Raw genomic sequence first — 26,411 nt, forward strand, 5'->3', positions numbered from 1 at the left:
ACGTAAGACGTTTACGTACTTACGCGCTCTTCCACACAACCTCGCTTGCTGATTGGCTGAAAACATAAGCGTCGAAGGTTGAGACGCCCGTCAAAAACTGTCAGCAGACAGCGCAGTAATTGTTTCAGTTGCATGCGAAAAATTGCTTCGTTTGGACGTCGCAGTAGTTAGCCCTACTATACCGTAAGTCTTTTAGGAAAATGTGTACGTTAAGTGTTCTATCCACACCAACATAGTGGATTTACTACGACTGTTAAGAAAACCACTGTAAGTTTAAAGCAGGGCGGATACACTGCTGCACACGTTAGAGACCCGGCGCCTTGCTGTTAAAGGAGTATTAACTGCAGTTATTATGTTGCCATAGCTACTTTGTTCCAAAGGTGCAGGTTGTAGCAAGCTAGCTAGTTAGCACTTGCAGAACCCGGAAGGTCTTATATTAGTGTAATTTACTTGTTAATATTAATAAAATCTGACGTACTATGGCAAAAAGAGACAAGTGAACATCTGTATTTTAAAACAACTGTATGTAAAGACTTATTAAGTAGACCTTCACGTGAACGTTAACGTAAAAATACCTATACAGATTTGATGTTCACTGCTTACTACAGCATTTGCTATAATTTGCCTGTTTTACAAAAAATATATGTTGAATTATTTTGGTTTTTTTGAGAGTTGCTCAGATGGAAATTCTAACATCACTTTGGCTACTAGTAACGTGAGATTTCACCTTATATCTGACATGTTGTAGACTTCACAATTAAGTGTTTATAAAAATAACCCGTAGCTTAAATCAAATAGGAGAAATTTGACTTATTGATAAGCTGATAGCCTAAAAGATCCTATTCTCTATTGATGATGTAAGACTGAAATTTTTGTGGTCCACTTTTCTTTCAGTTTTCAAAATGAAGTCCCCTCCCTCTACCCAGCTGCGACAGCATCTTGATTGCATTTAAACCATGTTTCATAAATCCCCATCGACCTTTCCTTCACAGACACTCCTAGAAAGCTCTTCATGTAAGAACTGTCAGATTGCAAGCCACACATAAATAACGTTTTGCATAGTTTATTACAAGAGTGAGGATGAACACTTGGTGTAGAAAGCGCCTAAATCTTCGAATGGAGGGTCTGGTTTTTAAGAGCAAGACATGAGCAAGTGTAAGCTTTAAACAGACTTGCATTCCTCTTAATGTGATTAAGTTTTACAGTTTACAGTGCAAACACTGACCAATTTAGGCTACAGTGCACTACATGCATGCCTGATTACTCTAGTCGAATCAAGGCTTGATGAGCCTCAGTGTGTGCAGTCTTTTTCTGTTTGTGTGAGAGGTGAAATCAGGTCGAACTCTTTTGTATGACATTCATAATTTGATGCCAAGAGTAAAAGTTTCTTCAAGCTACAGTAGATATTGAGTTTTGATGGTGGGGAAAGCATAATAGAAGTACTGCATGTTAAAGATGATAATGAAAGTTGGGCTAATTACATCACCAGTGGTGTGCTGTCACAGGTTGTATTGTGCCTGGTTCTCTATACTCTTACACAGCAATTATCTCTAGAGAGAATTGCCTTACATTTGTGACTGAGCATGGCTCAGCTTTTCACAACTGTACCCTATTCCTGTCTCAATAATGGAGATGTGAAAATGACCTGCTATTGTACAGCTGAATTCAGGCTTTGCAAGTTGTTGTATACAATATTATACAGAAGAGCTGAGGTCAGGAGGACAAGCCCTGCAGGCTAGCAATGTCTGTTTGTTTAAAAGGATTGCCCACTTGAAATTAGTCATCTCTTCAGTGGTTTAAATGCAGAGCTGAAGTTGATTTGATTGCTGTTTGGCTGTGGTTCACTCCTGTTTGTTCCAGTAGATTGTAGATTACTTTTTCTGTGCAGAAAACTAGTGGTGCAGTTTGTATTCTGAATTCTGTGCTATTGACTAAGGTAATAGTTATTCCTTGTGTGATTTCAGTCAACTTAGATTATGGAAATTTATGGCTTATTGCACAAAACTTTCCGCGAATAAAGACTCCATCATGTTGTCTGCCAAATCCAAACCGTACGACTTCTTCATCCGAATTGTGCTGCCAGCAGTAGCGCTTTTGTAGCTCAATTTCTGTTCTCACTTCATTTGTCACCCAGTGGTGTCATCACAGCTGATTTTGACCCAGTAAAAAGACACTTACTGTAACCCAGTAAGAAGACACATAGCCAGTGATGTTTGATGGAGGTCTGAAATTTGCTGTCACCGATCGCAAATGCTTTGGTTAATTTGTGGTGATGAGAAATCTTTTCATCTGTGAATTCAGAATGTTTCTGCATGTAAGTGCAAGCACATCTTGTCATACAGCTCGAGACTGAGCATGACCCATAACCACTACGTCACAGTGTCCATGGTTGAATTACAGTGGTTTTTCAAACTATTATGTTGAGCCATGTGTCAGTCAAGTCACGGTAATACAAATTCTGCTTCTGACATGATCATAGTACATGCCAGTTGAGATGGATTTTTAGATACAGTTTTTAGCCTTTAAACCTTCATTTATTTTAGTCTGTGTTATATTTGATTTCTATTTGTCAAGCGGTTTAAGATTGCCAATACCTGGAGAGAATAATGAATAAAAGACACAGTCTGCTGCTGTTTAGGGCAGCATTGCTTCAATACCTGATTGATAATGCTGGCACTTGACTAGCCAGAGTTCTCCTTTTCATCTTGAAGCCATTGCATTGGAGAAAGCATGAGGGGAAAGTCCAGTGAAAGGACAGTGAGAGGAATGGCCTACTTGTCAGGGCCCATTAAAGAGACAGTTAACTGCCTTTGATTTTTCTACTCTGCATGAACTCCTCACTTAAGACACAAGATGCATAATTAGAGGCACTCTTTGTAACTCATTTGCCTAGCACTTCCTGCAAATGGTTATGCTTGCAGTTTTCATATGTGGCGAAGCTGAAGAAATTACTGGAATGAAATATTGAGCAAAAAATTACAGAGGGAGTAAGGAAAGAGGAAAAAAGCTGTGTGTCAAAGCTCTCAGGGAGGTTTGTGTGATGATTTAAGCATGTGTCTGCTGATCAAGTAACTGACCAGGAGGACTTCGAGATTGGCTTTGAAGGGTTCGTGCAGCTCTCCATTCCTGACAGACAGCGCTGTTTATTTAATTGGAGTGCCCTTCTGTCATTACCATAGGGTCATCGTCCCTGCACAACAGATGTTACAGTAACTAATGAGTAGCTGGGCTCACTTTATGAGGTTAAAGTTGAACCCTTCAGCTCCCTCATCGTGTTCAGCCCCTTCAGCCAGCCACACCCCCTCTTGAAGCACAAAGGGTCAACTTTAATCTGTTACAAGGTTCTTTACTGGTGTGTGTGCATGTGTGGAGAGGGCACATGTGCATATCTTTGTTAGATCTCTGCTGTATGTCTCACTCTGAATAACCTTGACCACCTGCTCTGTCATCGTATATGGTCGGGGACACAAAAGAAGAATACCAAAAAACAACCTTGCTGTCACATCCTAACTTATAGCACGCTGTCCAAAGGCGCTCATTTTCATTTTTTCAAACATGTCCAGCTCGGCTAACTGCCAATTTAGCTGTCCTTTTCCCTCCATCTCCACACACTTTGCCCTGTAGTTAAGCAGGGAAGATATCCAACTCACCTCTCGCTTCACGTGGAAGCAGTAATCACATGTTCTGGCCTGGACATCCGTAATCAAGTAAAAGTTTCTCAAGCCCTTTTTGCGAAGATAAACGATGTATAGCCACTAAAGCAAAAAGACTTTTCAGGAACAATTTCATCAATTATATTGTAAGCCATAGATCAACATCTTTTGTAAATGATCTGTTGAACATAGGCTGTTTCTGACAGGAGACTTAACTTTAACTGGAGCAGTTAGTCAGCTAGCCAAGACATCCGAGGGCCCAAGGGCAAAGTGACATTATCGAACAAGCTTGCTCAGTACACTCATTGAACAGTATAGTATTGGCAAACAATGAGCTAGTTTCACAGTATTAATTCTAGAAGCATACATCCCACAGGTTTTCCTTTGCTCATTGTGGTCTGGCATGACCATGGATGAATAAGCCCTGACATGTGTTATACTGTAGCAATAGATGATTGACAGTTCTCTACTTCCCTCACATCCGTGCAGTGTCTTACATGTGATGAATGACTTGTAGGGCTGTCATTGGTCTTTGCTTCCTATTTTCAAGAATGATGACCCTTCTGTAAAGTGATATTTCTCCTAAACTATCCATTAAAATCGTAATAAGTTTGAGGTTAGAAATAGTTCATACATCTTCCGAGCTAATGTTGCACAGTAAATTTGAGTTTAAAGAGCTTAATTAAGCTTAATCCATTCATCGAATCGATGTTTCCAGACTTAAATCATGTTCTGCAAACTCATGAGATGTCGTTTGAGTCACTGTAAGAAATGTGCGTGCTGTAGAGCTTTGGATAACACACTGAATAAAAACAGACAACAACTGGGCCTTTTTGGTAATATTCTTGCGTTTAATAGTGTGTAATTACCTTGGTGGTGGTCAGGGAACCCACACTTCAGCACAAAAACCTGCCAAAACCTGTTAAACTTCATGTGGTTCCACTGACTCAGAGAGGCCCCCATTGAAGACACGCACAGGGACATTTATTACCAAATCCAAGCAGTAAAACAATGAGGCACATTGATGCAACTGGAAGACTAACACAACCTTACAACATCAAAATAGAGTGACTGGAGGGCTGTCTTCGAAGGCGGTCTGAGGACTAACAGCAGGCCCCCGAATTAAACTGAACACAATGCAGGGGGTACATTGCAGGAAAAATGAACCATAAAGGTGCCTTGTTTAAGAGTTTCTTAATTCCCTTCTTTGATTTTCTGCAGGTCATGAGTGGCGCAGTCCGACAGATCACTGTAACTACTCATTCAGACACCCCCTACTTCCTGCGAGTGGACTGGGCCGTAGACCTGGGTGCTGGATTCACATTAGCTCTCACCGATGGCAACTCAGCATGGATCGGAGAGGGTAAAGATTTCAGATACGCAAACATCACACTTGAGAATCAAGGACTACTCTCAGGCTATGTTTGTCACAAATTTCTGCTTATATGTTCTGTCGTTTGACCATGGACTGGACTGGTTTGTCACCATTCACCACACCGTCCAAACTGTGTAGGCACCTGGGTGAACCCTATCTTATGATATTGTAACTGTTGGTCCTTCAACCAGAGGGACAGCAGTGACTTTGTTTCATCATCCCTCTTCACTCTGGTGCTGCAGCTTACAGGTGTATAAAGTAGATTAAACTCTACAAGGCTTGTCTTTGTATGTGCAAGTCAGTGTTCTGTGTGTGCGTGTGCATGCATGTGTGTGTGTGTGTGTGTGTGTAGTTACATATGCACATGAGCACGCACATTTTCTCTTGAAGGACACCTGGAACATAACTGCTCCCTAGTTTTCTATTGCTGTCCATCTGCAGAGTTGACAGGTAGAGATGGGGTTGTGACAGCTATGTGTGGACTTCTGGGTCGTCAGTTTTTCTGTGTTTGATGTGTTAATTGGGACCCTCAACCCCGTGTGAGCAGCTGTGCAACAGCTGATGACATTCCCCTTGCATGCTTCCTTTTAAATCCGCTTTCACGTGCATCTGTGCATTACTACATAATTAATGTTTAGAGTTTTGCTCTGCACTCTGCTATCACCTCTTTGCCCGCTGTCCAGGTTCTCTCAACTGTACGACTTTCAAATTATGCAAAAATGAGAAAAATGCTTTTTCTGTGTTCAGTTTCAGAAGATGAGGTGACGAGGGAAGCCGACGATATGGGAGTCACAAGGGAGAAATATGTTGAGGATCTTCTTCAAGCACTAACAGGAGGAGGAGGAAGGAGACGAGGCGAGGGGGAGGTGTGCTCTTTCCACCTCACTCCAGATCACAGTCATCTCTCATATCAGAAGACCTATAATGACATCTCGGTGAGAAAAAACTTGTGTGTTCTCATTATTGTGTTGAGAAATCCTCACTGCTAACAATTTGTCGTAACTAAAAAAAAAGTTTTCATTTTAGGCTTTAAAATGAACTAATTAACTTAAAGTAGCATCTTTAAAACTGTGTTCAGGTAGACAACTGCACTGCACACAGAGGGCTCTGGCAACAAAACGCAGGGTTATCTGGAAATAAAGTTGATCCTGGCTCACTCGCTGCTGCAATGCAATGTCCTCCAACATGTTGTCTAAGCAAATATGACTAGCTGCACATTTCTGGTAGATTACTTTATTATATGAGTGCAATACTTCTGATCAATCAATCAGCCTCTCTGGATTGTATTTCCTCGTGTCACCATCACCTGCAGGTGGCACATGAATCAAAATTGCAGCAATTATTAACTTTCCTTACCTGTGGATGGAGCACATTGACTTGTGTGCAGTTTAAACCGCTGACATATTGCGCAAGGTTGGACTGAAGCTGCAGCTCTGAACCTGCTTGTTCTGTGGCTCTGTAGTTGGAGGATATTTGCTGAAACTGGTGTTGGGGGCTTTTGCATCATTGGCCCCGAACACATCATACATGTCACAATGAAGCATCTAAAAGAAGCAAACTCATTAAGTTAATTGGGTAATTTTAAACTCAAGTGTTAAGGAATCTGTTATAGACCAATTTTAGAAAGTTGTCAATTTATGTAGAACTATCAGTAGCTCACCCTTGAATTCCACAACATCATATACTTCCCTCATGTCTCTGTTCCCTCAGGATAAATGCATCTAACGACATACAACAAAATAGAAAGGAAGTCTTATATTTTACAGGGGGCTGTTAAAAAGATAAGGTTTATAGTCTCCCCACATTGTAGCAGAATTAGAAAGGCTTGGTTGCCTTCAGGCCACTGTGGAAACAGCTAGAGATAGGAATCATTCGTTTGTTTAGTCGTCCAATAGCAACATAGTAGTTGTCTAATGGCCACAGCTCGTAAACATTTAGGGAAAATGGTTTGCTGACTGAAAGTTTGTTAAATGGTGAAGTAGGTTAGGCTAATGTAAACAATCAGTTCCCCTGAATTTATTCACTGACAAAAACTGGAAATGTTGGGACAGAGACGTGTATTATACACTGTGCTAAGGTCATTCTTACACAGTTCACAGTGAGTGACAAGTTTGATGGAGTACAGGTCATGGTGCTTTCAGTGGATTTTGGTGTTATTATTGCTACAGCTTATGGCCTCCGGGGAACAGGTCACTCAGGGTCCTGGGACTGCTGTGCAGGTAGAGGAGAGCAGAGGGAAAGAGCCAGAGGGTTAGGAACACTGTAGGGACCGTAAACCCCTGATTTATGGGCAGGGCTATCCCCATCTAACAATGTTAAACAACAGTTTATTAGAGCTGTTTTCTTTTCTGTCTCAGACTCCCCCTGGCTTTCCTGGTCTCTATAAGCGCGGGCCGTGTATATAAGTGTGACTATGTGTGCATGCGTCCGTGTCCGGACACGTGCAGGCTAACTGTTGGGTTTAGATGGCTATCAGTCTTTGGGTGCCATACTTGACTAAACGGTTATTTTCACTGGATGTGACTTTGTCCTATATAACTGCATCCCATATTTCAGTAATGGAATTATGATATAGAGTATAAAAAGGTGTAGCTCAATTTAACTGTTAATGCATGTGGTAATAATAGTCAATCAAGGCTTTTATAAATAGAATAATAGATTATTGATATTGAATAATTTTCAATGCATTTTTGATGCCTCTCTGAGCTTTGTGTGCCTCAGTGCACTACATCCAATCACTCTTATTCCCTTTGCATGTTGTCACCAGCATCATTTGACTTTTATTTTAAGTTAAACAGATCTACCGGTTTTGACGTGACAGAAATGAACTCTCTCACTTTGTGTAGGTGTGGTGGGGTTTTTGTTGCCAAAAGGAGCAACTAGACCACACAAAATGATTGACAGTGGCCCAAATCTCTTCAGCCCCGAGTGTCCTTTTTAAAAATGTAATCCATGGCCACATTGTTTCTGACAGTAATCGTTAGTGTGTGCAGCATGTGTGTGGTAGACACAAATCTTAGAATCCTGAGGGACTGTTTGCACTAAGTGCAAACTACCACTCTTGTCTAACACCTGCTTCTTTTCTTCTCTTCTTTTTTTCCCTTGCTCTCCCTCGTTTGCCTTTTTTTTTTTTTGGGAACACGTCAGAGGTTGAAAAGTGGAACATATTTTCCCAGCCAGATAATTTCAGGGTGCAGAAATGACCAAAAATGAGGCAAGTTTCCTTTGGGAATAGAAGAAAGGAGGTTGGAGACAAAACAGGTGGTGAACTTAACCTGACATTAATATTTTATGAATATGACCCCAGAAGGTGTAATGATGAATGTAATTTGGGTGTTTGCTGTAAAAACTACCACTAAGCAGGTGTTTAACATGGCAAAGTCAGACATTATCTCCTCCTTAATGTCTGTTTAAGGACCAATCTGTCATTGTTGGAAAAGTAAATATTCCAGTACCAACACTTGCCAATACAGACACTTAATGTTCTTTTAGATTAAGGGTTTTGGAGCATTGAAGTAGAATTAACTGATCCTGCACATGTGTTTAGGACTACCTTGATATGGCTCCCAAATATGACACAAACAACTTAAACTATTGTTGTAACCTCACTGACATGAGTAGATTACACAGTTGTATTATGATACGTTAGTCTTTAGAGTGGCTTGCTTTATTATCCATCAATTGCCTTTGTTGCCTCTTTGTTGCTTGAGAAAAAGGGCAGGTTTTGAAATGCATGATGTAGTGCTGAGAGAAGCTGCATGATGGTCCAGAGGCTTCCTGTCATTTTTAAGCAACTGTCAGTCCGTCTTTGAGGAGCACTAGGATTTAAGGAGATTAGGACCCTAACTCTTGACACTTCTGGTAATTGAACCCACAGCTTTCTGGATGAGCCTGGGTGGATGAATGTAACTCTGTTTGTTCCATATTTTATGTTTGTCATAATAGTGTTACAGTTCACGGGGGAATCCAGCCGCACAACATGATGCCAGCCACAAATTTGACTGGAGTAGTAAATATTTTCTTATTCTGACTGAATCATCCCAAATTCTGAAGTGTGAAAGTATGTGTTTGTGAGCGTGTTTGCACATCTACAGCTTGCATTTATCAACATTATTTAGAAACACTGATACTGTATTTGTAAATGGAATACAGTTTACCAAATGATGAAGGAATTCATATAATGTGCCAAAAGCGTAACACATTACAGCTAAAATGATAACAGTACATTAACAGGTTACCTCTACCTTTTCTAGCCACTGTTTTAGCAACTTTCGGCATTCGGTGGCTTGTTTTTCTCTCCACTGACTTCTTCAAAGTAGGTTTTTCTTTGTTTGAGTTATTATTTGTTGATGTTTTATGTTTTACCCTGCTTTTTTAGATTTTGCAACTTTTCCACCCTGCTTGGTGGTAGATTTTTATTTTTTCTTTCTCTATTTTTGTGTCCTATACCAGCCTTAATCAAACAACATATCTAACAGCAAACCTCTTCCCTGTTTTTAAATGTAGATGTTTAGTTCACTGTGCGTATAGATTTCCATAATGATATGTTGGAAAAGAACTAGGAAAACTAAAAAGTGGAGATAAATGACGTACGAGGCCCTTGATGTGGGTTTCCTTCTGGTTTTACAAAACAGCATAGACTAATGATTTTTAGCCTTTGATTCTCAATTAGTTGTGAGGCTACTCATTGCTGTGTTGAAACAGTTGTGATACTGGCATGTGAGGCTGCAACAAATTATTATTTTCATTATTAAAGTCAAAAAATCCAGAAATACTCAGTTTGCAGTGGAATAAAATAGAGAAATGCAGCAAATTGACTCAATTCACTCATTGTTTCTATGCTTCTGTGGAACCATTGTATTGTAGTGTCTGCCCTATATGATATTTCACTGCATCAGCCAGAGAACGCCATCTTCCTTCACACTGAGACTCATCTTTTTAATGGCATTATTTAATGTTAACAGTGGTCATGTTTTGATAGGCCCAAACAAAAATGCCCACAAGATTTTCATGAAGTGGCCAAAATCCTTTTATTGTGGTTTCAAAATAAATAAATAAATAAATAAAATTTACAATCTGCAATCATCCAAACATCAAAAACAGCAATTAGGACAAACTGGTTACATGTTTGGCTTTTACAGTTATAGTTAAGTTTTTGTTCTGCTTTTCATGTCTGGGAAATTGTGGTACAACTGGACGCCAGATTTGTGTCCTGACCGCACTGAAGAGTCAGATCCACCAACGCATTTCGCAGCAAGTTCCACCTCACAGTCATTTTTCATTGTAGTTTGTCTGTCTGGTTGACGTTTACAATATCACCATGAGTGAATCTTAATAATGCATTCCTGCCTTGCTACAAGCATCATTGAACCCAGGACTCTTGCCAGATACCGAAGTGAAATTTAGCTTTTAAACGATTTTCCCCCTACTATCTGCTCTGGAGTTGGTGCTGTTGCATAGCATACTGTGTGTTTGTAGGAACATCTTATCGGCGATGGACTGACTGCTGTCGCCCCTCACTTCCTGCTCTTTATCTGGCCTCACGCCTCTGCACGGCAGACGAGGGAGCTGATGGGACACTTCCCATACTGAGCGCCCCTGCACCCTTAAACACTGTCCCTTTGTCATCATGCACACAGTGCTCACCCACTCACTTCCCTGTTCCTTTGGACACAGCAATGATTTTAAGATAGTAAAAGAACAGAAAAAGGGATTTTACCATCGACATGTTCCTTATATTTTTGCTCCCGCATGAAGTAAAATAATAATATATGTAATAACACACCTTAATGTTTTAAGGTGTGTTATTATGAGCTGGAGTTTTTGTTAGCCAATGGCATTAATGGATATGCCAGAAATGTAAAATTTTTGAATTACAATTATGCCATCTTACTGCATCATTATTGATAACTGGTTATTAATTAATGGGGGTTATTGTCCTCTGATCCATGGGAATAAATGGTGGGTTTGGTCTCCAGAAATGTGTTGGATGGTGTGATAAGGAAAGCTTTGTGTCCTCTGTGCCCACAGTTTGTTATGGTATCATTTTCACTGGGACTGTGTTCTTTTGGCTTTGTCCGCCACACCTACGTCTCCCCTTCTCCATGGGTTCGACCTTATGGTCGGGCTTGCTGTCTGGAGTCACACACACAAACAAACAGTTAGACCACACACACATCAGACCGTGTTGTAATGCCAGACAAGCTTATCCTGAAACCAAGACTTTACATTCACATATTTTGTGAATCTTTAATCTCAATTTGTTTAGTCTGTTTTTTTTTTTTTTTTGATGTTGTGTACAGTATGTTTCATCCCGAAATGTTGATTTTTCTAGGTTTGCAGGTCATGAAGTTTATCTCAGATGACTTTCCCTCTTCTTTGTGTTGGCATGTTAGCTGCACTGATGTTTTATTTGTCAGAAATTAGCCCACCCTGTCATATGAAAGGCAAATGTTAGGTTGTTGGAGGCAGCTATGAACTATTTACTTATTTATTGTCATTTTAGTGAAATATCACAGTAGAAAAATGTGGCAGTGGGTCGTGGGTCACAGACAAACAGTCTGACCTCCCACACCTCGGCAGAGGCTGGCAACAGTGTGCACACTGACCTTTAACTTTATCCCTGTGTCTAGGGAGAGAAGCAGAAGCTCGAAAAAATAAAGGGAGCTTTTTAGCCTGATTCTGTCTTTCAACAGAGCTTAAATCAATAAAGAAAACATTCACTGATGCGTAAAAGATGAGCGTGCCACTTGCCTACATTCTCAGATTTACATCTTGTTTAGTGCATCCTTCCTCCTTTCCATGCTGCACAGTGAGCCGAAGGTAAACTTTTGGCGAGCTGGAATTGAATGTTTACTGCAGCAGGTCTTCTCAGAAACCCTGAAAGTAAAGACAGTGAAACACACAACCTTTGGTATTTAAAAGAAGGAGCAGAGGAAATAAACAGCAGCTGAGTGTCATTTCCAATGTTAATCCAGTAAATAAGGGTTGAGCTTCCAGCAGTTTACATCTCTGTATCTTGTGTCTTAAACTGGTAATAGCATGTTAACATGCTGGTCAGGAAGATTTATGGTTTTAAAGGGTGTCAGTTGGTAAAACTTTGATGACAAAGTTTGACAAAATCCCAGTCATTATCATGGACTGAGACGTGTACAGTAAATGTAGGACATTACAACATTCAACAAGTGTGCAAATATCAGTGCACCCGGCATGTTAGAGTCCAAAACCTTCACATTATCCTTTCTCATGTGGCTGATTTATTGCTGTATGACTTTCCTCTTGAAGTGCAGCGCAGATTTAGGCATAGGTAGCAAGAGGTAGAGGAGGAGTTTGAGGAGTGGATGGAAGGGAGGTTTGAGGAAAGATCAAAGCGTTCACCGTTGTCATAAATGTGCAGCTCTGCATGTGTGCATATAGATAGTAATGTGTAGTTTACTGTAAGTTGTTACATCTTTGAAGTGGACATGATGACGTGCACACTGTTCAAATTCACAGTCATGTCCAAGCCAAACATCAGTCGTTCTTACTGGGCCTCTTCATACACTCACGTCACAGTTTCTTATGAATGGTGGACCATCTTGCACAAACACTGAATTAAAGCTATGTCATCTTGTTGAGACGCTCACTGTCACTCAGATTCGCTCTAAATCCCTGAAAGGAGCCTGCACTGGATCACTGTGACATCCTGATGTTGCTCTAGATTTTTATGAGTTCTTAGGAATCTCATCCTCTTTAGATACTGGGTGGTCTGCTCTGTATCCCAGTCCTATTAAATTTTCTTATGTTAAATCACTGAGTTCCTCGTTGTGATCCGACTGGGCATTATTGGCAACACTGGCACCAATCAAACCATGTCACCATTCAAAGAGATTTTTTAAAGATTTATCGCTTAATCTATATTAAGTTTATTGTTTAATTATGTAGAATGAAGTTATCATGTTTGACCAGGCAGTCAATCTATAAAGTCTCTGAGCGCGGTTTTTGAACATCATTTTTAATTAGTGATCCTGTTCTGTTTTCTTATCTCATGCTCACAAAGCACATGAGCCTGTATGTGAACTGAGAGCCTAAAAAACACAAGAAGAAGAGCACATTCAGACAAGACTGAGTCTAAAGGTATGCAAGTGGTTCTATGCGACTCTACTTAGAAACAGTGCTCACAGTAATAATGCTAACATGCTGATCTGTAGTAGTGTAATATTTACCATGTTCACATACTAATGTTTGCTAATTATCACTAAAGTAAAGCTGAGGCTCATGGGATTGTTGTGTCGCTTTATAGACATTTTGATGTAAATATAAATTCTGACCTGATGGTGACCTGATGAGAGTCAGGGGCTCCACAAAGTTATTAGGATGCATGGTCTTGGAACCATGAAGACGCATATCTGTACAAAAGGTAGGATTCTTTATCTGCTAGATCTTTCGATGTTTCACCAGATAAGTGAAAATTTTGACCTGATACTGTCATTTCGCATTTTAGCCACTCTTGTGGCTGATGTCAAAAATGATTTGGTAGAAGATAATAATTAGTGTTAAAGTGGCAATCTCGAAGATTCAGTTCTGGTTTATTTGGCGACACGTGTAGTTACTGGTGGTTACAGCCAATGCGGTTTAATACTACAGGTCACAATTGTGGGCCCAGTAAATTTTAATAAAAAAGTCAGGCAATAAATTGCTACCTTGCTCATAAGTGTGCCGCCCGTCGCCTGCAGCTCTTCATCTAACCGCTCACTGTGGCCTCCTTCTTGTTTCATTACTGCAATATTTCAAACTGATCCACTGTCAAAAATGACATGAACGTCTCCTGTGACTACCTCATAATCAAAGCCAACTTGTGTTTGAGCAGTTAAATGCTTTTAATGTGAAGCTGCTGCAGGAGGAAATGTCCCGTTTACTTTAGCAACAACATAATTCAGTATTTTTTCCGGGAGTGGGCCAACACCCAGTTTGTAACACTGCAAGTATATAAACATTGCAATTCTTTTATCTGAGCCATAAGATGAATCACCATTGTGTCACCTCATTTGGTGATAGATAATGACTTAACAGAGTAAATTTAAATGAAAATCTTTAAGATTTTCACTTTAATATTGCTCTTGGTTTCATTTAATGCTAGTGAGAGTATTTCATGTACAAACCCTTGCAGAAAAGTTTGTATTGCTAGAGACAAAGTGAGAAAGAGGTGGAGAAAACAAAGGAGAAGAAAAGAGAAAACCTTTCAACATTGAGAGAAAGATACTATCAATGAGCAGAGGATGGATTGAAACAGACAGGTAGACTCAGGTAGTGAAGCTGTGGGAGCGATGTGCAGCGAATGTCCAGTCATTGAAACATGTTCAGGTTCACCAGTGGAGGGGAAAACAGCTGTGTGGCCTGCCAGGACAGCATCAGCCCGGGACAAAAATGACAAGTATTTTATGAGAGCTTTTGAAGATGGCGGCTTTATTACAGTGGGTCTGCGACCTCGACGCAGCTCAGTGAAGATTTAGCACCTCATCACCTTCTGTTTTCCCAGTGCATCATGAGCAGTACCGCTGCGTGCGTGTGTGTGCATGGGAGAATCTCCGAGGCAACAGGCAAACAAAAACGATGCACCCTTTTGAAAATATCTGTACCCCAGGTCGGATGGTATTTCTGTGAATGGGGATGTTCTTTATTTAATTATAGCAGTTTGCAGATTTAGTCCTGTTTTGCTCATGTAAAATTGGAGGTCTACAGTGGAATCTAGAAAATGTAACAGATCAACTAAATGTTAGAAAATTTCCGCATTTGTCTGTCATCTGCTGCAAAGCCTCAGCCCTGCTCTGTGATTTAGTGCCAAAATGCAAACCAAATGAGGAATGTTTTATTACATCTGAAGCCTGCCTGTGATTCCAAAGAGTCACCGACAAGAAACCCCAGAGAGGGAACTGTGTGCTCACTTGCATAGTTTACTGGTGACCAATGAATCCAATCTGTATTTCTCCTAGACAGAAGAAAACACCTCATCATCTTAAAAAGTCTCTCGCTTGTGAAAATGTGATGTCATGGTTTTTACACCTCTATATTGCTGAGCTTCTTGGGATGACGTTGAGGAGCAACTTCTTACTCATTTTTTACTGTAAGCTGCTTTAGATGTGAGCATCAGGTTATAGTCTTGAATCCATTAAACCATGCTTCAGTTTTCTAGCCCCTTACTCTTGTCAGGATTGGGGAGCCAGATGTGCTTTTCCCAGGTAACTTTCTGCATCTTCTCTTAGAGGATCCCCAGGTACTCCAGGGCAGCTGGGAGACGTAGTCTTAAATCTTTCCTTTTGACTCCGCCCAGTCGGTCATGCTCAAAGAGGGGCATGGTAGAGGTTATGCCTACCGTGTGTCATGACCGACCTTAACTGCCACCTGTCAATGTAGAGGAAGAACAGCTGAGCACTGAGGCCTTCCCACATTGCTGAGCTTGTCAACTGTTGAATAATGAATAATAAAGCCCCCCAACGTGCAGACAAAACACCTTAAATATGATCTGATCATGCACTTTGCAGTGTAATAGTGTCGTCTTATTTGATCCCGCTCTCCTGATTTCCTTCTACTTTTTCTATTCTTCTCTCCTTTCTTCAGGTACACTTGGGTTCTGTGGAGCTCCAGCCAGCTCCAGACCCTCTAGAGCTGAACCGGGAGATGATTGGCCAGTCCCTAAAGCGCAGTACAGATCTGGAGTCAGACAACAGCAAGCTGTTGGAGGAGAACCGCAGACTGAGAGAGGAGCACCGGAGAATACTGGGAGAGTAAGGATGAGCAAAGCCGCCCTGTTTGTTGTGCTGGTTGATTAAAATGTGTCTTCATGAAAGAATACGAGATGGAGCTCAAATGTCAAGTTCAAAATACCACAATGTAATCTAATTACTTTCCTAAGATGTTCAGCGCTGGCATTTGTTGATTGTCTTGTTTGCATGCAAGCTCTCTTTGCTTTTTAAGTCCCGCTGCCAGCTGTTTATATGCACAGCAGTCACCCAGTATTACATCAATACCCATTTGAGAGTATTGAGGGTTCCACCCAGTCTCTCAAACTGGGCTTGGGATTTCTGGGAACTAATGATTCACTTGTATGTCTTTCATTTTATATATTCCTGATGCTTCTTTTCAGATAGATTTTTCTGTAATTGTTTTTCTGCTCATTCACTGCTTGACTTATTTTTGCGCAGGATAGAGGCTTCAGCAGTCTTTAAAACAAGTATTTGTCTGTATGCATGTGTTTCCACGTACCAGTACACACACAGTCCAAGTACTTGTTTTTGCACATACATTGGTGTCTGTGTGTTTTTTCCCCTCCAGTCTGGAGCAGCAGGTTCAGGATAAGGAGATGTTGGAGAGGGATTTGTACTCCCGTTTTGTCATGGTGCTGAACGAGAAGAAGGCCAAGATCAGAGGCCTGCAGAATGCTGTCAGCCAGCTCCAACAGACCAGTGACCAGCAGAGAGATGAGGAGGGGAGACAAAGGTCAGCATGGCATGACTTATTTTCCCCTGCTAGCTTTACTACTTTAAAATGCAGGGCAACCATTGAAATGTGTGTCTCACATAGTTTCACGTTTACTTCATAAATATATGTGGTCATTACAAGAACTTTTGGGTCTAATGAAAAGGTACCAGGTGTTACTTTGAAGTATAGACATTGATTTGTCCATTGCACTGGAGATATTCACAGGGCACAGTGTATTTGACTGATGTGGACTTTAACCCGTATGATATTTCATAAGAAAAAAAATCCTAAAGCAGCTGTAAATATACACAAAGTAAAAAAGTGTGTGGATAAGGCTGCACCTAATGGTCATTTTCACTATGGATTAATCTACTGAAATATGTTCTATTTGGTTTATAAAACACCAGAAAACTGACAACAAGTGATGTCATCAGATCTCTTGTTTTGTCAAAACCACAAAATATGAAATTTTCTGTTATGGAAATCAAGAAAAAGCAGCTAATTCTCACATTTAAGAAGCTGGAACCAATAAATGTTTGGCCTTTTTTTTTTTTGAAAACTGACATAAATAATTGATCAGTTGTTAAAAAACTGATACTGATTCTGTCTGCCTAATTTACTATGTAGCACTGATACTTTTGTGTAAAGAGTAAATGTGCAACAAATAACACCAAATGAGATACTGTATTTTCTAAAGCATATTCATGCCTTAACTCAGTATTCCTTCTTTGTTTTTCCACAGTCACACACTGTTTTTTTCTCCATAAAACACTTGCTCTTCTCTCAAACCTGTGTCATTTCCTTTAGTGACAATGACACAGCTCATAGGGAAGATGACAGCCAGGACAGAAGAGAGGAAACAGTTGAGAGCATCCATCCGTCTCAGGAGCCAACTATCCTCATCACTGGTTTGTGAGCGTCGTGTTAAGAGTGGAAGAAGTTTTTTTACTTATAGAGGGAAAACTGCTCCTAAGCCCATTAATTAAACCATTCCCTGCCAATACAGAATGACTAATTGGGTATTCAAAAATGAATAATAATAAATTTAAAAAGAATTGTTTTTTTTTTTTTTATCTTTGCCTGCGTCAGAATATGTTGCAACAGCAAAATCTGTGATAATAACCAGATTGAAACCTTTCCTTGCCCACTAATTTCTCAGAATGAAATAACAAAAGTTTTCTCAAGGGGTAAGCAGAACAGCTGAGACTTGTCAGTGAGCTGTGTGTTTGTGAGTTAACACCCTTTGATCACAGTGCAAGCCAAAGTGTCTTTTGGGTTCAGGCGGCAAGATTATTATGATTCTACTGCTGCATGTTAAATCAGAAACACAAAGCTACCAGATAAGACATGAAGCAGTCAGAGAGGGTAGAAGATGGGGCCAAATAAGCTAAACGCTAAACACTTTAGGATGTGAGTTTCAAAAAGTAATTTAAAACTTCTAACTCAAGGCGTCCTCTCTTGATATAGCTCATTTAGGACTGAGGATTTTGGGCCATACCATCCCACACACACACACACGTTGTGCTCCAGTATTATTTGTTGCACATGCACAATTTTTTGGTGGAGCAGGGCGGCAAGTATTGAACATGGCAAACTTTCGCCCATTCCTGGTACTCGTGATGTCATAGGCCACGATGTGACTCAGTTTTGATGCAGACTCTGATGTGAAACTCTTGAGTTTTAGCTTTCCTCAAACTGCTTTTACTGTCCAATAAACTTGACAGTTGAACGTAATTGATTATGTAAGCAGGGGGCTTTAACGTACACTTAAAAGCACACACAAGCCGAGAGTATACCCTCGGGTAGCCGGGTTCTGGGAAACACTCGTCAGTGAGTCATAAACCCACCCAGCGAAGTCTGCCGTGATTGCTTCAACACGGCCAGCCATGAGGTGGTCTTCCCCTTCCTGCATCATGCAGAGCAGGCGTGATGTCACATCTGCTGAGTCATACCCCCTTTGTGCTACAGAGCTGCAATCTTCTGGGATAACCTACTGATCGCTCTGTCAATGGCTGCGTTTGTGTCCAGAGCCAAACTCTTCCCTCCCTCCCAAAAGGATAACACATTTGCAAAACACGTTGACGTTATAGTGGCTTCAGCAGGTTCTGTTGTTTGGCTCTCGTTTTGTGCACTTTCGCTTACTCACACACACACACACACACACATGAACACACTCCATCCCCTCTCTTGTCCCCAGCCTGCATGGCCTCATTGAAGATGGATGGAGGTTGTAGATTGCGCAGTAAGGGTCTTGGCTCACACACTTCACTGTTTGCAGTCCAGAAGGGTTTTACAATGCCTTCTTGTGGTGTCAGCTTGTCAGTGAAAATCAGCCAGCACTTATCTCTTATCTTTATGCCTTGATGAATTAATTTCCCTCTTCCCTCCATATTCTGAGCTTCTTAATATATCATTTGTGTCGCACTTACACTAATTCAGCTGTCAAACAAATCAGTTTCTGGGCGTTTCTCTCTCGGCGTTGACCATCATGGTGGAAACAAGATGTATATTCATCAGTGGCTGGTACCATAGGCTAATGGATGTCTAATGCTTTGTTACGTGTTCTTGTTTATATTGTGCCGCTTTGGTCTGGTAAGCCCAGCAACCAATTAATTCATAGCAACAGTCACAATCAAGCACATGAAACATACAATATGACCCACACCGATCCTTTGCGTTTACAAATTCAGTAAACACATACAGTAAGTAAACTTTGGTGAATTTTGAGACCTCGCTGACATTTGTTATGTTCAATTCAATGAGTCCCCACCCATCTAGCTGCTGCAAAGTTTGACCCAGATCACAAACTGTGTGCGTAATAGCAAATTGCTGATTTTTGCACTATCATGAAATCTACCCAAACTGCACCGACATAGTGGGCTACACAGTTCCCCCCTGACATGGTTGGCCCCAGTTAACCCTCGTGCCTCAGGGTGTGTTTTCATATCGCCGAGGCCTGATAAGAGAGAGTAATGACAGAGCAGAATTGGAGACAAAAGAATAAATTCTCTTTGACTTGTTCCCTCCAGGTTTAGCATCTGATTGTGAGAACATAGGAAGCACATCACTCACCATGGAGTGACTGAAGATGAAGGAGATAGAGATGGAAGAACGACAATGAAATTAGAGGAGAGAGACACTGTGATTTAAGCAATCAGGGAGTATCTGAGAAGGTGTCAGAGCTAAGATGGAACAAAGAAGTGGATACAAATTTGACAATCAGATGGATTTTAATGCCAGACTCCATTCGTTCTTCATTCATTTTACTGTGAATATCCACGACAGCATTAATTTCACCATCCGCAATAGAAGTTTTTTAGTGTTTCTAAACTGCTCAATCTGTCAATCTTTAAATCCGAATAGGCTAGCAGCCGTGTTAAAGGGCAAACAGGTGTGTTTGTATGTCTGTCCGTATATAAATGATTCTATCCAAGTGTGACCGGGCTTGTGTGGAATGCCAGATCTCCATTCCCGATAAAGGTCACAGGACTTAAGGTGTGGAGTCGTCCAGGGTTAACAAGGTCATCTGAAGCAGTTTGAACCCTGAAACTGCCACAAATTTGCCCCAAAAGAAACTGATGGAGGATCAGTTTAAGCAATGAAGACAGAGAATAGGGGCTTCGGGAATGAAAGCCCCCCTCCCCAAGTAATGCCAAAAATGTGGAACAAGCGAAGACATCAGCATGCAGACATTTAGAGCCATTTCTTTAGAAGCATTTGAGGAACTTGCAATTCAACAGTTCATTGTGAAAAAGTAAATCTTTGATTTATAAACATGATTGATTTTTCAAATTAGCTGCCCTCATAGTTTAGGTATATTTGGGACATCATTAATTAAAGATGCTTAAAGTGCTGTTGTAGTATCCCCACAGTATCAGAGGTGGTTCTTTTGTTGTGCTTTATGTGTGCTGTATTTATTGTGTGCAGGACGCAGTCTCGTGTGCCATGGCATCTCTTTGGACCAGACTTTTTCAGATGATGAAGATGTACAACCGAGACGAAAGCGGAGGTTGCTTCACACCCTGAGCCCAGAGTCTTGTGAGCAGGAATAGAAACTCAGGTTAGTTAGATGTCCAATGCAACCGATGTATGGCCATATTTGGTATCATAGTTGTTCCCCTGCATTACTGACATTTTTAGTTCATGAAGCGGTTGGATGGAGCATCGTTTCACATACAGTAGTGGTTCAAAGACAAAGCTTATTATTTAAGGAGTTTAGATGGGAACATTTAAGAGAAATTCAGATACCAATTAAGATCTCCGATGTCCCCAGTCTTCTCTCAGTGAAATAATAAGCTGTTCCAGGTGGCCCCAAACCATAGTGACAACAATGCTAGGGAAATCACTTCAAGCTTAGTTTTATGGGCCTTTTAAACATTCATTCATGACTTCTTTTCAGTTTTCGGCACTCAGACAAACGTCTGAACAACCACCGCAGTAACAGATGTGGGGTGCCCTACTGAATTTTTCTCTTCCACTCCCCCCATTAACAGAGGATGAATCATCATTTTGTCGTCATCATTTGTGTTGCAGAAAAAACCACACATGCACACTTCCCAGCATCCACCAGTGTCTGCTCTGGGCTCTGCACATTTCTGCATAATGATTTAACTCTTATAGCATTGATCGCATTACTCATTAGGGCCATACAGCACTCCTCATGCTGCCTCTGACCACAGCACTGGTCTCAGATGAGGAGCTGGTCTCCAGATGCTAAAGATAGGTGCCGTCTCCTCCTAGGAAATAGAAAGGGTTAAATGAAAGGGATATACTGTATTTATTCTGCACTTAGCAAAAACAAAAAAAAGAAACAACAAACAGAACAATTTTTGATATTTCTATCTATTCACTGCCTTAAACTCTTCTGTTTTTCCCATGGGAGAATACATTTAGAATACATTTCAATGGGTGTGAACGTCTTAACAACATGACTTCATAAAGTTGGACTCAGTGGTGGGTCTGACAGACTCTAAGAGATAAATCAGCTTCTGTTAATGTTTGGATTTTCAGAGGTCTCCTGAACATCCGACTCAGACATACAGTGTTGTGGGGTCTGTCTACATTCAGCAGCTGCATGTGTTTCTCATGCTGCACTGACTCACTGCAATAGAATGATCAGAGTTTCTTGGAGTGCTTCCTTTTAAGAACTCAAAAATGGGTTCAGACTAACGTTGTTCTCGTTGGTATGCTCCTGCTGCAAAAGAAGTCTGAGAGTCTGAAGAGCAACATTTATCACAATTATGCATGACACAAAAGAGTACTTTTCAAGCAGTAACACCTCCAGATTAAGTGGTTTCATTGGGACTAATATCAATCTATTCAATCTAATCGACTGTCATCATGTTGTCAGTCAATATATGGTACATTTGGTAAGCTCACCTCCCTTCACATTTGTTGTAGTGACACTACATGATCTAAAATCCTCAAAACATCCTCCCACAGCTTACATTTGGGTGTTGGCTGGCAAATAAACCAAACTGAAAATGACGGCGGTGCGTAGTGTCACTTGGACCAACTAAGCAATGACAGCAGTAGCTTTTGAGGTCCAGAGAAAACATGTACGTGGTTTTTCTATCTTAACAACTAGCATAAACTTAGCATTATAGTAATATGTTGGGCTGTATTTGCCAATGTACATCTCCATATTGAGGGATACAGCATTTAACATGTGGTGTTTGTTTTATTAGTGCGAATTATAAATTACCTCTGACTTTCACCCCCCTGTCGTCCCTTCTGCCTTTGCCCCATTTTGTCCCTCCACCCTCCTCAGTGAATAGCTGACATTCAGGACTCAAATCCCTAACCCTAAGGCTTTTATGATGAGCAGGTTGTGTTGATCTCTGTCCAGCTTTGTGGCGAGCAGCTTTCAGCTAGTCAACCCTCACCTCGATACGCACGAGTAAAACAGTGACAACAGTGTCCTGGAGGTGTCCCCGGATTTGATGCCAGATTTTGTCCCAGATTGCGAAAGCAGTTTACAGAAAGCCGGAGCATGTTACTGCCATCTGGTTTGCTTTAGCTGTGACAGTTACCTGCCACAACGCTCACAAGAGACTTGCTGCTTGTCTCTCGTCTTCAGTAAATCAATAGACATACACGCAGCAATGATATCTTTTCCCACATGGTCTAGTCCGCGTGCTCCGTTCGGTGCTGCCGTCAAGACTTTGCCCAGATGCAATAGCGGTCATGTGATAACATAACAGGCACTTAACGCCCTCCAGTGCTTCCTCGAGAACTGATGGCGTTGCAGCTAATGACTTGGAGAACATGGTAGAGAATCTGGACCAGGAATATGGAAGCAATTTCTCTCAAGAGTTCGCCCTGAGCCTGAATTTGGCTGCCAAGCCCCTTCGGCCTTGGCTCTGTGTGAGACCGGAGAAAGAGTAACAACTACTGAGGGACAACAGGCTACACCCAGAAAACAGGGTGTCACCACCAAGGCACCGAAGCTGCTTTGTTGCTGCTTATTCATCATGTCTTGCTGATGTTTTCCTCCCTCTTTTCATTATGAAAATAAACTATATAAACTATATGCCACCTCTGTCATTTCCCTTTTCTAAACTAGCATTTTGTGAACAATAATTTGACCTCCCCCTTTTTTCTCAGTTTCATCTTCCCTTTTATTCTGTAGGTTTTCTATGGCTCAAACTACCTGAGGGGTGTTGTGCAGAAGGTTAATAGGGTTATGTTGTCTCTCACCACCATCACCTCCTCACCTCTTCCTTTACCTCTGCTACCAGCTTTAGGTCCTGAGGTCATCACAGTGTGTCTTCACACTGACAGTAATGAACGTATGGAGACCTATTCAGGGTCTTTATCTGACCATTCTACCTTTGACTCCTGGACCCTCCTGCTGTCTTTTATGATTCTGATGATACCTACATGTCTGCTGAAGACCACGGGTGGCTGCCAGGATAATCCCACAACACGCGCTTGCTGGTTTAGTAATCCCCACAGGAATGTCACACTCTCTACATCCCATCAATAAGGTATTTTATAAAGTCCAGATCAGTTTCTAAGGATGAACCACAGATGAGCGCATGACAACGCACAATGGAGGATGAGACAAAGTGTGAAAGATTAGGAGACTACACTGAGTATTTCAGTCAGTGGTGTCATTCAGAATGTAATGATGAGCATGCTTGTTATTAAATGCAAATGTTGAACCTACTGATAATTTACTCTTATTTAAAAGATATTCTAAATGTTTCCACTTTATTTTGATTTGATTTTAAATATAACAGATGTCCCCTTGAAATTTACAGGTAGGAGAAAGTCGTGTTTTTATATGTGAACTGTTTTATCGGTAAATACATGTTGTGAAACGTCCCACAAGATGTTAATTTCAACCTGACTTAAATAAACATTTACTTTGCAATATTTTCGCCTTCTCAGCATTTTCTAAATCATATGCCACCGCCCAAGACACAAACAACATAAGGAGTATCCTATTTGTGAATGAGAAAGGAAGTTTGAAACCATGAGGTTATTGACTGTACATGTGAACCACCACTGTCCTCTCATGAGAGGTTTTGTTCTGTGCAGTGAAAACATTAGAATTTTCTGTATAAATCAATGCTATGAAGATGGTTTTTAATACAGTGCTGTATCCTGACTCAACCTTCATTATTGGCAAGAATTTGTTAGCCTGAAGAATATTGATTTCTAATGAGAATGTAATAATTAAGAATTATTATTAAGGAAGTATTTATTGCTAAAATGAAATGTCCATTTCCTGATTTTCTACAATAACAATAAAAAGGAGACGTAAGTGTAATTGGTTGGAAACAGAAAACCTTAAATTATCTTGCATGGGCTGTAGCAGCTGTAGCCTGCAGCGTGGACACATTTGTATAACTCAGGAGAAACGTTACACCACATGTTCACCCAGCAGAGCAACTAATGATACTGAATCATTTCCAATAATATAAGACTCGTGTTAGCTTGTCAGAATCAGAAACCACTTTATTGCCAAGTGGGTTGTCACATGCAGAGAATCTGTCTTGGTCTTGTATTGTAAAATTGTAAAATTAACAAAGCAAGGAAAAGAAAACAGGTGCTGAAAAAGTCAAGAGTCATAAATATAAAGTACAAATGTACAATTCAAATCTGTAAAATATGTATGTTCTAAAATGAAGAGCAGTATGTTGTTTAAAATGAGGAGGATGGAATGTGGAAAATACTGTTAAAAGAAAGTGCAAATGTTCACAGTTTAAAGAAAAGAGAATATTTGTAATGTGCGAAAATAAAATCCCAGAGATTTGTAAAAATATGCATTCATGTCATGTATCAAACTGCATGTGAAGACTGCGTTAGTGTAGTGTTTGGTGTCCATAAAAGACAGTGGAGGTCCCGGGACTTGTTGATGAAGCCAGCTGACAAGGAATACTACAAGTATGCACACAGGCTAACATACTGGCTTCAATTAACTTATGACCAAACAACAATTATGTTTAAAAGTTGGTATATATTAACTTCTCGTCTATTTTCTACTAGACTAACGCACCTGTGTAGGTCATACTGGTGGATAAATTCCTGTTACTCTATTGATTTTCTTCTCCTTGCAAAGCATTTTGGAATAAAACCTTGAAGTTACAACCACGTGGCCTTCAAGCAAGGGCACTCCAGATCACCGGGCTTTCCAGCAGCCCGTGCAGCTGAAAGGGTTTGTGAGGGAGCGATGACGGCCGTGCCAGGTTGAAATTAAACGTTCAGTCGCTTGCTTATCATCGTCATTCACTTACTGCGTGCACCTGTAGGATTCCCATCATCCAGTCAAATGAGAGGAGTCTTCCTGCTTTCCCGCTGCAGAGCTGCAGCGAGACAGAGCGGCCTTTGTCTGCTGTTAGGCTGTGCTCTGCTCTCACTGCTCGCCGCCTTACACTGTAATGTCTGAAACAACTTGGCGTCACATGAGCAATGTTTGAAAACTGAAGATGAAAACTTTCCTGCGAATGTATCACAAAATTCCCTGCTATGAGTAACCGTTTAGTCACCCTTCAGACATGTTGGACCAATTGGTATATGCTGCCACTTCTGATTACTGCACTACAGCCATCCTGTGAATGGCATTGACTTATGATTAGCAGAGCAATAAACACATTTTAAACACTGGAACTAGAAATCGAATCGGTTTTATTGGGCCAGTGGTGTCAGTCTGTATTACCTTTCACTCTTTTTGCTCACAGTGGGCAGTACTGCAGTTTCTGCTGGGGGCGGCACACACGTGGAAGTAAAGCAGTGGGCAGGCAGTTTAAAACTGAGGGAATATATTTCAAAACCAGCAGTGAGCCTTCCTGTTGGACCACTTTGAATAGAATGCGTAAGCTTCTGCTCTAACTATATTTGTGAGACCAGTCAGTGTGAGTCCATACATACATAACTTTAATGAATTCATTATTATTTAAACTTTCATTTAGTCCTGTAAATCCTTTTGAGGTTGCGAAATCTCTTTTTCAATTGCAGAGATAGCAGCACTGCCGTGTATCAAGCGGCATACATGCAAACAATAAAGGCACGAAACAGCATCGACTGGCAATGATGGGTTTCAAACCACATGCACGCCAACATGAAAACGCAAACATCCAGTATCAACTTACAGAATGATATGCATAACATGACTTAACATGTCAGACAGGAGGAAGAGGATCTCGCTAAAGAAGCACTATAAATTCCAATTGAAACGCCAACAAATGCTTCACTACATTTTAAATGCCCTAATCTGCTGTGGATCAGTCTGCAGGTGGTTCCAGGCTGCAGGGGCAGAGAACGTAAAGAGGGTTATCATTTGAGCACAAACAATAATTGCTAGTTCTGATTGCAAGGATGGATTTATAAATAAACATGTTGCAGTGAGTGCGTCGATGCGAGGCTACTGAAGGCCACTGAGCTCTGTCATAAGGGGCGCAGGGATGAGTGAGAGCTTT

At 40.8% G+C, this 26,411-nt stretch overlaps 2 protein-coding genes across 5 annotated transcripts in view; both read left to right on the forward strand.

The window, feature by feature from the left end:
• Positions 1 to 76: 76 nt before the first annotated feature.
• Positions 77 to 24,721, forward strand: LOC121607235 (DNA repair protein XRCC4-like). 4 transcript variants are annotated; one of them, XM_041937954.1, is made up of 8 exons: positions 77 to 183; positions 4,875 to 5,016; positions 5,776 to 5,963; positions 15,625 to 15,791; positions 16,339 to 16,503; positions 17,293 to 17,393; positions 20,413 to 20,545; positions 23,226 to 24,721. In XM_041937954.1, exons 2-7 carry the CDS (start codon positions 4,878 to 4,880, stop codon positions 20,535 to 20,537), a joined length of 885 nt encoding a protein of 294 aa, XP_041793888.1. In that variant the 5' UTR covers positions 77 to 183; positions 4,875 to 4,877; the 3' UTR covers positions 20,538 to 20,545; positions 23,226 to 24,721. The 4 variants fall into 4 exon arrangements, 3 of the variants coding, with proteins under 3 accessions (XP_041793888.1, XP_041793887.1, XP_041793889.1); XR_006006867.1 differs by having other exon boundaries at positions 155 to 267; positions 17,293 to 17,397; XM_041937953.1 differs by having other exon boundaries at positions 155 to 267.
• LOC121606257 (versican core protein-like) overlaps positions 22,753 to 26,411 on the forward strand; it is a 55,674-nt gene continuing 52,015 nt past the window's right edge. The window contains exons 1-2 of the mRNA XM_041936461.1: positions 22,753 to 22,851; positions 23,117 to 23,276. Coding sequence (XP_041792395.1) covers positions 22,753 to 22,851; positions 23,117 to 23,276 — 259 coding nt within the window. The remainder of the gene's footprint in view (positions 22,852 to 23,116; positions 23,277 to 26,411) is intronic.

This window comes from Chelmon rostratus, chromosome 5 (assembly GCF_017976325.1).
Source record: "Chelmon rostratus isolate fCheRos1 chromosome 5, fCheRos1.pri, whole genome shotgun sequence".
Classification (NCBI taxonomy): domain Eukaryota; kingdom Metazoa; phylum Chordata; class Actinopteri; order Chaetodontiformes; family Chaetodontidae; genus Chelmon; species Chelmon rostratus.